General features: G+C 47.6%; 2 protein-coding genes across 6 annotated transcripts; one reads left to right on the plus strand and one right to left on the minus strand.

Moving 5' to 3' along the window:
• Positions 1-47: 47 nt before the first annotated feature.
• On the minus strand, positions 48-7087 carry c8h4orf54 (chromosome 8 C4orf54 homolog). The gene is made up of 2 exons (XM_029839613.1): positions 2493-7087; positions 48-505 (listed from the first exon to the last, which is right to left on the minus strand). Exon 1 carries the CDS (start codon positions 6857-6859, stop codon positions 2513-2515), a length of 4347 nt encoding a protein of 1448 aa, XP_029695473.1. The 5' UTR covers positions 6860-7087; the 3' UTR covers positions 48-505; positions 2493-2512.
• hacd4 (3-hydroxyacyl-CoA dehydratase 4) lies at positions 1741-10679 on the plus strand. 5 transcript variants are annotated; one of them, XM_029839616.1, is made up of 8 exons: positions 1741-1883; positions 8933-9059; positions 9343-9449; positions 9534-9661; positions 9730-9839; positions 9953-10059; positions 10254-10355; positions 10559-10679. In XM_029839616.1, the coding sequence occupies exons 1-8, from the start codon at positions 1829-1831 to the stop codon at positions 10639-10641; spliced, it is 819 nt and encodes a 272-aa protein (XP_029695476.1). In that variant the 5' UTR covers positions 1741-1828; the 3' UTR covers positions 10642-10679. The 5 variants fall into 5 exon arrangements, with proteins under 5 accessions (XP_029695476.1, XP_011604809.2, XP_029695478.1 ...); XM_011606505.2 differs by lacking the exon at positions 1741-1883 and adding an exon at positions 8702-8834; XM_011606504.2 differs by lacking the exon at positions 1741-1883 and adding an exon at positions 8713-8853.
• Positions 10680-10719: the final 40 nt, after the last annotated feature.

Consider the following 10719-nt stretch of genomic DNA (forward strand, 5'->3'; position numbering starts at 1 on the left):
ATTTAATGTGGTAAAAATGGACAACCAAACATCAACTGAAAAATAGAGGCAAATCATGTTAAATTTTTATTTCATTTACACAAAATGTACAAACACATTTAACATCAACAGCTGATGATCTTTTGTGAGATGTTTATGTCATCATTTGTACATTTTCCTTTATTTGCGAAACACATCAAATTTAAAAAAACTAAGTTACCTCTTACCTAACTTGTTTTCACAGGGATTTTAATTTTACATTTAAAATTCAATTATCCCCCACCTGTACAAATCATCCATTCATCTCTTTCATTCCATACTGAAGACTTTTCATTACGATAATCAAATATCATAGTCATCTTAAATCTACTTTCTTTGCCCTCCACTTGGATTAGCAATGAAACATTCAGAATCTTGAAACAATCAGACAGTCTGTTTCAACTGCACTTGTTGTTTGATTGTTCTTTTGCGAAGCTGTAGACCATCAAAGTTCCAGAAGCACATCACATCAGGCTGTCCAGGACATCTGTGGGAAAAATTATTGACCCACACAAGTGAATTCGTTTTCATTTCAGCACAAAAGACAAAAAAAAAACAGTGCTGTTGCAACAAGAAAGTACTCTAACCGAGGAACCCTTTAAGTAGAGCAGAGAAACTTTATGGAATGAGTAAAAATTAAACAGTTCAGCTTTGTGCTTTTTAGATACAGATTTGTAAAAATACAACACAAGAGAGCCGCTTCATATAATGTTGACAATTCAAAATGTCGTGATTTTCTTGCCATAAACATAGCCAACAGGATTATAAATCTAGAGAAAACCTTCCAAAAACTGGAAATATGCTGCCATATTTACAATACAGTTAAAAACAACTAAGGCTTTATATCATGCATATAGAATGCAGCTGGAGTTGTTCAAAATTCCCTCTTGAAAACTGTAAATCCATGTGTAGAATTTATTATAGTTAGTTGAAAGCAAATACAATTATTCTTAGGTATTTTAAGGATTACACAGTTGCATACTACTACTACTGCTGCTGCTAAAAATAATCCTATTCGTTCCTATGCTAGACTATGATTGGTTCACTTCATGGTAACTTCCAGTACATGAGACTCGTTCTTAATTGGAGCTGTGCAACACTCGCTGTGTTTATGTGATTAGCGATCCGGAGCCAAGTGAGCTTCGTTTCTTCCTCTGCCTTTACATGCGCGGTCCTATTAAAAGCCAGCTGACCCTACTGAAACTCTGACCTCCCAGGCAGCTGCTTGATGCTTGGCAGCAGCTGAAGCGTGTTGGTGCACACAAACACAAACACCTGACCTTTTATTCCTGCAAACGCATTAACTCTAATGTACACAAAGATAACATGCATGCATTTACAATTTCCTTGCTCATGATCAGGTTTTACCATTTCAGATGGATACAATGTGCTTTAATTAGGGTTTTATAATGATGATTATCACAATGTATCCAAGGTAGTTTTCTCTGTCAACTGGACTGGGTTTCTTCTATTGAAGACGTTGGAGGACTGCAGTCTTGCAGTCCTCCACTCCTTCCAACAGCAAAACAAACATTCACACCATTCCAGGAGACCCAGTGACTCACCACCATGTGATCCAGCAGACAAAGGGGAGACACCTCAACAGAAACTAGGTGAACGACCCGACCAACGACCCTGCTAATGACTCTCAGATGACCACCCAGATCATTAGCATGCAAATGGTCCACAGGGGCTATATTTTCAAGCTCTCTCCCCAGTGATTTCAGAACTCAAGAAGCCTTCTGGATAGAAGGCGAAACGTCTTCAAGAGAAGAAACCCAGTCCAGTTGAGAAAACTACCTTGGATACAATGACCTGGATGACTGAGAATCTACACAGACATTATCACAATGGAAACTGGAAAGGTGATACAGAATTTCAAATGCTATAGAAATGGATCTGGGCTTCACAGGACTGATTTTAACCACTTACATTTACGGCTTTTGGTGTTTATGACTACATGTTTACGAACTTTAATGTCACTGATCTCCGTAACCTCTGCCAATTATCTCACCCCATCTGCTACATATGGTTTGGCTGTTTATTACATGAAACCTAAGAACTTTCGACAGTAAGGAGCAAACATTTAAAGAATCGATTACTTTGAAATGTGAACTGACAACCGGCCTATCATAATTTAGGCTGAAAGAGAGATTGAGAATGACAGTTAAATCATGCCTATACTGGGTTGTGATGTTTTTAGTGGACTTAAAATTCTGTGCAGAAACTGCAAACACTCGTTAAGAAAAAAGAAAATCCCCAACCGACTCGTCGGTTTTGTTGTGGTTTTTACCTAACTGGCCTCTAGAACTTATTTTCTGCCATTTATTACATAGAAAAGATGCATAAATCTGTCAAGAAAATAGTACAAAAATCAATCATTTCAAAGATAATCAAAACTGTGAATATGAAATAAAATGAATCACCCTAGTCGGGGTAAACGCTGCTTACAAACTGGATGAACCGTTTCTTACCTGTCTGAGGAAGCAGCTGTTCATCTGTGCTCCACCACAAAGCTCATGGTCGTCCCATCGAATGATGGGGGGGCGATGATCCGAGGGCCCTGCTGGGAGGTGATGCTGATGATTGGCTGTAACGGGATGTTGGGGGTTGCTTGCTGCTGCGCTCCGGAGCCGGGCTGACTGGACTTTCCAGTGGTGATGTAGAAAGGACTGTCCATGTACACGCTGTCCGTCTTTTGCGATGAGGACTTTTTGGCGGCCTCCCCCTCGGAGTGCAAGGGCATCTGTGACTGCACCAGCGTCTGCGCTGAGATCACAGAGGGGGTCGGCATGAAGCCCGGATAGACCATGTATGTGTGTGCGTATGCTCCTGGACTGAGAGCCAACGGCGAAGCTGACATCGGGACCGGGGTTGTCGAAGGTTGCGGAAAGGGGACTTCCACATATTGACCCGTTTCGGGGTCATAGAGACGCTTCATGGGTGGCTGCAAAGGACTGTCCACCAGATAGTAGTTTCCTGTGGTGGGATCCAGAAGTACCTTCCGCTGCATGGCCTGAAAAGGCTCAAGGGTAGGGGTGGGTGTGATAGCTGGGGAGAAACAGAACAGCTGGGGCTGGCTTGCCGTCATGGTCTGTGGAAAGGAGTGGTAGACGGCGGCCAGAGGGATTTCAGGAGAGTGTGTCTCCATTCCAGTGCTGGAAGAACCAGAGACCTGACTGGTGTCCTCTTGACCCTTGGGGCTGAATGGCAAGGCTCTGGGTGTGGTCGGTTGGCCCTGAGAGGCGAATGTGAACACTGACGCTCCATCTGTAGATGAGACCTGTCTGTCACTGCTGGCATGAGACTTTACTGGAATGGTGAGGTAGTTCTCATTATCAGCTGAGGCGCCTGAGGACTCCTGGGTGGGCTTCTCTGACTCCTTCGACAGGGCCCCTTCGCGCGTATTCAGCAGCAGCTGGCTGTTTTTCAGAGGAGACTTTGTGGCCATTGGAGCAAAGCTTTTGGCGCCAAATTGTGCGAAGGCTTTTTGCTGCGGTGTGTTGGTGGAGGTCTTGATGCTGGAGCTGAGGCTGAATATGTTTTTGCCCCCAGGGGCACTAATGGGGGCTTGCATTCTGTTGGCCGTGACACGTTCCTCACAAGCGCCAGAGGTCTTCAGGTGCTTGTCCTCTCCTCTGTGGAGGGCCACGCCGGGGGATGCGGCGGCCGTCACTGGCAGGTCTTCGGGTCCTGCGCGCTCCTCGCGAGCTATCATTGAAAGCACGTGGCTGTCGGTCAGGGGTCGCGACTCCGTCTTCCGCTTCCATTCATTTTTCTCAAACACGTAAAGCTGCTCCATTGTCCTGACGGCAGCCTGGAGCTTTTCCAGAGCCATTTGACTGGCCATCTTGGATTCAGATTTCTTATCTGCTGGGTCAGCTATTTTCTCCTGCCACTTTGGAACTGGTCTACTCTGACTTACAGGGTCACCGTCCCCCTCCGGGGTACTGAAGGGGTCACCCACGGGGACTTCCCCCGCTGTCCGATGCAGGGGGGCACTTTTTCTTCCGTCTGTGTCGCCCAGGTCACGGTGATTGTCAAGGCTTTCCGATTGTTTCCCACCAAGGTTCGTGTTGACAGACTGACATTTGATCACTATAGGGGACACAGAATTAGGGGTTTTGACGACAGACTGTCTTTTTTGGTCCAAAGGTCTGTCGGCAGGCCTGCTCTCATTATCCAAAGACACAAAGTGATAGGAACTTTTAACCAACTTCCGCACGTCTCTGACTTGGTGTATGGGCGTTTGCAGCTTGGCTTTGTTGTCTCTAATGTCCCGCACTGTAAAATGGGGCACCTTATCCGCAGACTCACCCCTCAAAGCTGCAGCCAGCGTCTGACATCGGAAGTCTTTATTTCTGATCACGCTCGCTGCATTATCATATCCTAAATTGGAGGTTTGCAACTTCGAGACAGCAACGGGCTCCATTTTATTGCTTTTGACGCTCCTGAGGTTAATTTTAATCTCCGGGGATTTTGATTTCATGTTGTTCCGGGAGTCCGCGGCCTGTAAACCGCTGTCGGAGCGCAGTTTCGTCTTTCCTCCGTCGCCGCCGACAGAATCGTTCCCTGCGCGCAGCAGCTGTTCTCCTCCCTCGCTCGGCGACAGTTGGATACTTGGCACAAACAAATGCGACATTTTAGTCAGTTTACCGCCGTACGATGCGTACCGAACCCCCTCTTCGTCTTCGACACTGGCCGAACGCAGCATGTGCACCGGAGTTTGATCGCTTTTATGATCCTTTTGAAACTCTACCTCATCGTCCTTCCAACGCCTGAACGCGCTATTTTGGCTGCGGAGCAGCGTCCGTTTGGACGCATCCAATGTGCCTTTTTTAGCATCAATTCCAGCTTCGTAAGCCGACTCTAACTGAGGTTCTGGTACGAAAGGGGTCGTTTCCAGACTGCGAGAGTCGCCTCCTGTTTCCACCGGACCGCCGTCCGCAATGTCGCCCAAGTCGTCCGCGTTGGTCACGGTGCAGTCTGAGCTGCTCTCGGAGACCTTGGAGCTCTGTCTGCGGACCCTGCGGCCTTCGCTCTCCTGGGGCACCGTGTAGGGCGAAGTGACCTGGTGCTGCTCGCTTATTTCGCCTCTTTCCATCTTGCGCTCCTGCTCAAACTGCATTTTCTTAGAGATGACATTTTTGATGAGGCTGGAGGCGAATATGGCTTTTTTGCTCGCGTCTTCTTTCGGCTTAGTTGGCGGCTGGGTCACTCTCCTTAGATTGCGTGGCAAAGTGTCGGTCACGTCCTCCACAGAACGCGACCCCGTCCCGTTCCCGCGTCTTTCCCCCTCAGATTTGACGTTGCAGCGGAAATTCAGAGTCTCTGTGAGGGTGATGACTCCGCTTTGGCCCTGGCGGAACTTCCCCATCAGCTCGACTTTATTAGAAGACGTTGTGTTATGACCACTGGCGTTCAGAGCGAAGATCTCATTGCTGGGCACCTTAATTGTGCCTTCATGACCTCCGTTGCCTACATTTCTGGCCATTTCGAACGAGGTCGTAGAGTTCTGGTGGGCAGCAAATGTTTTGTCGAGTTTCTGTGACATGTCGCCATATCTCATGTCCACGAATGTGGACCACCTGTTTATCCCGACGCCGCGCTCTGACGCAGACGACTCACTCGACGCGCCGAAGTTAACGGCGTCAAAGTATGGATGAGCGAGGCTCTTGAAGGTTTTGGCAGTCAGGGTGCGCACCTCCTTGTCCGCATCATCGGGTTCGCTGACAGCGCTGGACGTGCCGCTGGAGTGCTCGATCACATCTTTTGCCCTCAATTTACGGCCAAAGTGGACGCGCCCGGGTGCGACTGCGAAGCACTGAGCCCCGTCGCGCAACGGTTCCCCTCTCCCTTCCACTCCCCTAAACACATAACGACTCACGTCTCCGGAACGCGTGGCACGATACAGAATATTTCCCTCTTCGAGGAACTTGCCAGGGCCATTTATAGCCCGAGAAGTCGTCCTGATTGACAGCTGGATCTGCCCAACACTGGTGCCGCCGAAGAGCTGCTGCGCCTTTGACAGGCTCTCCTCTGCGGCGTCGGACTTGGCCGAGCCAGACGGATCGTTTTCCTGTAGAGTGCTGACTGCGGGGCGTTCGACCCGAGCCCCCCTCGCCGCGCCCTCGCTGTCGAACGAAGCGTAATCGACAAAGGAGCACACCTGGCTGCCATCCTCGACGTCCCAGGTAGCGGAGGAGCCGCGGTCGAAGTCGCCCTCATTGTCAGAAAGCTCGGCGAGTAGGATCTCGTGCGTTGTGATGTAATGAGCCTCGTCATCCGTTACGCACGGGATGGGGTTGGCAGAGAGTAACAAAGTAACATCGCCGTCGTCCTCCTCCTCCCCGGAGTCGTCCGACGCGCTTTTCCCGCTCCAGTAATAATCATCAGAACGGAACTTCTCCTGTGTTTGAGCCTTTTTCTGTTTTTCATCCTCTCCTTCCAACACGCACTGATGTGGGCTCCCCGCTTGGAGCGACTTATTTTCTACAGAATGGCGCTCTAACGGACCGGAAAGATCCCCTTTGGCAACATGCACGCACTGTCCAGGCACCTTGTTGTTGTTTCCATCCTCGACGTCAATGCTCTTTGTTGCTTTCCCCGTGGGCTGAGTTTCAGGAACGCTGCCCCAAACAGACTCATCATCTATTTCACCAAAAGACCCCCGTTTGTTGAGAGCCACCGCACGCAAATCCCCGTCCACCGGTTCCAAACTAACGTAATTGCCTTCAACTTGCTTCTCTGGGGTGCGCCTCTGCACGCCGGCTTTCTCAGTGGGTCTTTGTGGCCCCCCGGGAGTCGCCGGTGTGTCCACGCCGCTTTTGTCTGTCTTCATAGCCTGGGTGGACAGGTTGGAAGAAGAATGGAAGGGGAGAAGGTGCGTGGCCACAGCAACCAGATTCCTTCCCTCGGTCTTTGGGGCAGAGCTGTCGCCGCGCGCAAAGCTCCGTGCGCGACCAGCCCGACACAGAGCGCTCCAAACATTCCTGCTCACCGCGACATGAAGCCTAAAAGTATCTTAAACGCACCAGAGACGTTACTAAATGCTGTCTAGGGCACATGGTTCATAATCTGGGCTTCAGGGACCAATGGGGGTAGTTGGGAGGACTTCAAAGTAAAGAACCATCCTTAAGTTATACGGATTTTTCAGAAATAATTACAGATCATTAACGTTTGGCAACGACTTTAATATTTTTGTTCAACACTTTTATAAAGGAATCTGTCTTTTTTTAAAAAAAATAACTATAAGTCCAATTCCAAAACGCCCAAAAAGACTAAATAAATAGAAACACATCGCTACTTTACACATCTCATAGAGCCACATTTCGTTCCATCAAAAAATAACTAGAGGCTGGAAAAGTAACTGGCACAAGTTGAAAACAGCTGAAGGAGCATTTGACAACTCACTGGGCCACCTGGCGCCAGACCAGTAACCGACTGGGTGTAAAAGGAAGATTTCAGAGGGATGGAGGCTGTAAAGATGGACAGAGCTTCTTCGATCTTCTACAAACTGCAACTAGACTGTGCAAGAATTTCAGAAAAAGATGTTTCACAGCATTAAAGATTGAGAGAAATTTCCAAATGCAAAGTCCGGATTTTTAAGTTGCCCGTGATTATTCGGACGCTGCTGATACTGGAAAATCTGCAGGGGCTCAGGGACACGTCCAGAAGCCTTATGTGGACACGGTCCAGAACCTCGGCCATCACCTCCAGGCCGAAACTCTTTCCAAAGGGCCCGAAGCAGAAATGAAAAGAAACACTCTTTTGGGGTCAGTGGAGACAAAATTTGAAATCCTCTCTGGAAAGTAATAGAGGGACCATTTAGGCTCAACAGCCTGCATCTCTACAGACAGATGTGGATGCATTAAAACCGAAGATGTGGGCAGCCTAAACATCTATAGACACCATCAATAGGGACCAGTATATCCAACATCTTCTCCCATCCAAACGTCAGTTTGGGGGCAGATTCCTGCATATGTCCAAAATACGCAATCCCGCATCAGACACAACATGGAGATCGTTCCTCTCCCGTCACTCCAGCAACTGGGTTATAATTGACCTGCAGTGCTGATGAAATCCCAACGTCTGCTGGAAATGATGCAAATCCAGAGCAACTCGGTTGCTGTTGACTTAATTGCTGTAAACTAAGCTGAACAAAACGGGGTATATTTAGCATGCTATTTTAGAGGCGGCCCCATAACTTCATGTCTGGAGGAGGTAGATACTGTTACTTCTGGAGCCCACACTAATCGTGTTGCGTCGTTTGCTAAAAAAGATTGTGGAGGAGACACAAACAGTTAACAAGGGGAGCCCGCTAAAAAAAATACCGGCGCGCTTCTCCGCAATGGTGGAAAACGTCACAATCACGACCAGCTCGGTCACCGCAGGTCTCTTTGAAAGGGCCATGCTTAACATTTAGAGGTCTTATTTATTGAAATATGCGTCGCACGGGGACAATCTAAAACATAAACCAACAAAAATGCAGACCGAGCGCTGCAACAATGTTGTCGTCTCCTGTTTGAGTCTGCAGCACAGCCTCTTAGCCAGGAGGTTGGCTGAACAACTCATGTTAACCCCTTTACTGTCACTTTCTTGATCTCACTGTTTAGTTGTTTGAACTTAACCTTTATACACATCTGCAGACTTAATCCTAATGGATCCTCATCCCCTTATTTCTTATAGTGTGATCTCATAACCGGTTTTCTGATATGGTTCAGTTAAAACAACCATTTTAACACGTGTGGACAAATGTGTCAACCTCCTGAGGATTCGCGCACGGTGCCGATGTGTTCGGTCCCTCTCCTCCCCGGGTGGGTGCTTCTGAGAAAGGTCATGTGAGTTTGAGCAAGGGCCGCCTCAGACTGACATCAATGCTCATATGGAAATGCGCTTCCTGTTCTCGCTGTAGACACCAGCCCGAGGAAGTGCTGTCAAACCCGAACATTAGCGCTCAGTTGCAGGCGTGAGAGGAGAGGGCTCCGTTTTCCTGGGAAAGAACAAAAACCAGCAGGCGGACCAGGTTTCGGCGGAAGAATGTAAGTGAGAAAAAAATGTGTCTGTATGGCGTGTTTGAGCTTGATCAGCAGATGTATAATTTACTGCATCTTCCTGAGAAAATGAACAAATCATGTGAAGGATTAGTACATAGACCAAGCGTTTTTAGCATTTAGTCTGAAAGGAAACCTTAAACAACTAGCCAAATCTCTTATTCCTGTAAAAAGCTCTATGTTGAAATACTGAAAGGCTCTGTTGTGCATCAGAACATGATATAACCACAAATCGAAAACATTTTGACAAACCCCTTCCTTTCCCTTGCAGGGTTAGCTTCAGGACGGTTTATATCGTCTCCTATAACCTGCTCCAGTTCTGTGTGCACAGCTGGATTCTGACTAATATCATCATCAGGATCCTCAGATTTGGCCGAGGTAAGATCGGAACGGTTACATCGGAGGGCTGGAGTAGCAACATTTCTCTAAAATGTGTTTGTGCGATGACTTCTTCCCTCTGAGATGCCTTGGCGGACATGTTTTATTCCATCGGCTTTGCTACCAGCCTGTGCCAGCTGTTTTCCATCCTGGAGCTGTACCACATCGCAGACGGGATCGAGAAAGCCCGACTGCTTCCCCGCTTCATCCAGGTGTGTAGCACAGCTGGAGCCTCCACGCGAGAGGCAGCGCGGCGCCTTTAAACTGCCCCCTCTTTCAGATAGTGGAGAGGAGCTCTGTGCTGGTCATGGTCATCGTCCTGGAGGAGTTTCAGATTAAGCCAGTCGTGTCTTTGCTCTTCTTCCTCTGGAACATTGTGGAGCTCTTAAGGTCACATCCCCTCAATATTCCATAACAAACCGGCGACAATAAACCAGATTCGTCCCATTCGTGATAACTTTTTGTCAGCAAACCAACATTTTGACGTGTGTTTACTCTGACAGGTACCCGCATGAACTCTTGAGCGTCATGGGGACGCCGTCCATGGCCATGTTGTGGGTCCGTTACACATTGCGGATCCCTTTATATATCCTGTCTGTTACCATTGAGGGTAACGTATTTCTCCTATCAAATCGACTGAAGATGATAACTCGTGCAACGAGGGTAGTAACTTATCAGCGTGAGGGTTGCAGAGTTTGTGTTTGCTAAATGATTCCTGTGGTGGGACAACAAAGCTCCGATCACCAAAACTGCGCCTTCCTCACAAATGTGGAAATAAAAACGTTGTGTTTTGTGCCCGCTCAGGTGTGACGGTGTATCAGGCGCTGCCTCATGCTCGAGCTGTGGTTTCGGCAGATGTCCAGCTGTCCTCACTCCTGCTCCTCTTTCTGGCTCTCTTCCCATTTGGTAAGAAACAGCTCACGTTATAAACACGTTGACCAATCATTAGGTTGGGTTTTATGACTCTTTTGAGCCACCATTTAAAAATAATGATAGATTTTAATTCGTTATGTTTCCACTCCATTTAAATATATTGTTATTTATTTTTTAAAATACTTTAATCATATTTTCTTTTCTCCTGACATCTAACATTTATGTTGTGTGTTTAGGAGCCTCGATAACGGTCTGGCAGCTGCTCAAGGAGAGACAACAGCAACTGGACAAATGGAATAAGAAGATAAAAAGGAAATGACTTAAGCAAAATAAATTTGTGTGCATGCTACAGGAAAAGTCCTTTTGATCTTAAAACCCACAGAAAAACAAACCTTCT

Source organism: Takifugu rubripes, chromosome 8 (assembly GCF_901000725.2).
Source record: "Takifugu rubripes chromosome 8, fTakRub1.2, whole genome shotgun sequence".
NCBI lineage: Eukaryota > Metazoa > Chordata > Actinopteri > Tetraodontiformes > Tetraodontidae > Takifugu > Takifugu rubripes.

Coding starts and splice junctions, on each gene's coding strand:
- c8h4orf54 (XM_029839613.1), bottom strand. CDS start 6,859: ATGAAGACAGACAAAAGCGGCGTGGACACACCGGCGACTCCCGGGGGG.
- hacd4 (XM_029839616.1), top strand. CDS start 1,829: ATGACCTGGATGACTGAGAATCTACACAGACATTATCACAATGGAAAC. Junction 9,662..9,729: donor TGCTTCCCCGCTTCATCCAG/GTGTGTAGCACA, acceptor CCCCTCTTTCAG/ATAGTGGAGAGGAGCTCTGT. Junction 10,060..10,253: donor CCTGTCTGTTACCATTGAGG/GTAACGTATTTC, acceptor GTGCCCGCTCAG/GTGTGACGGTGTATCAGGCG.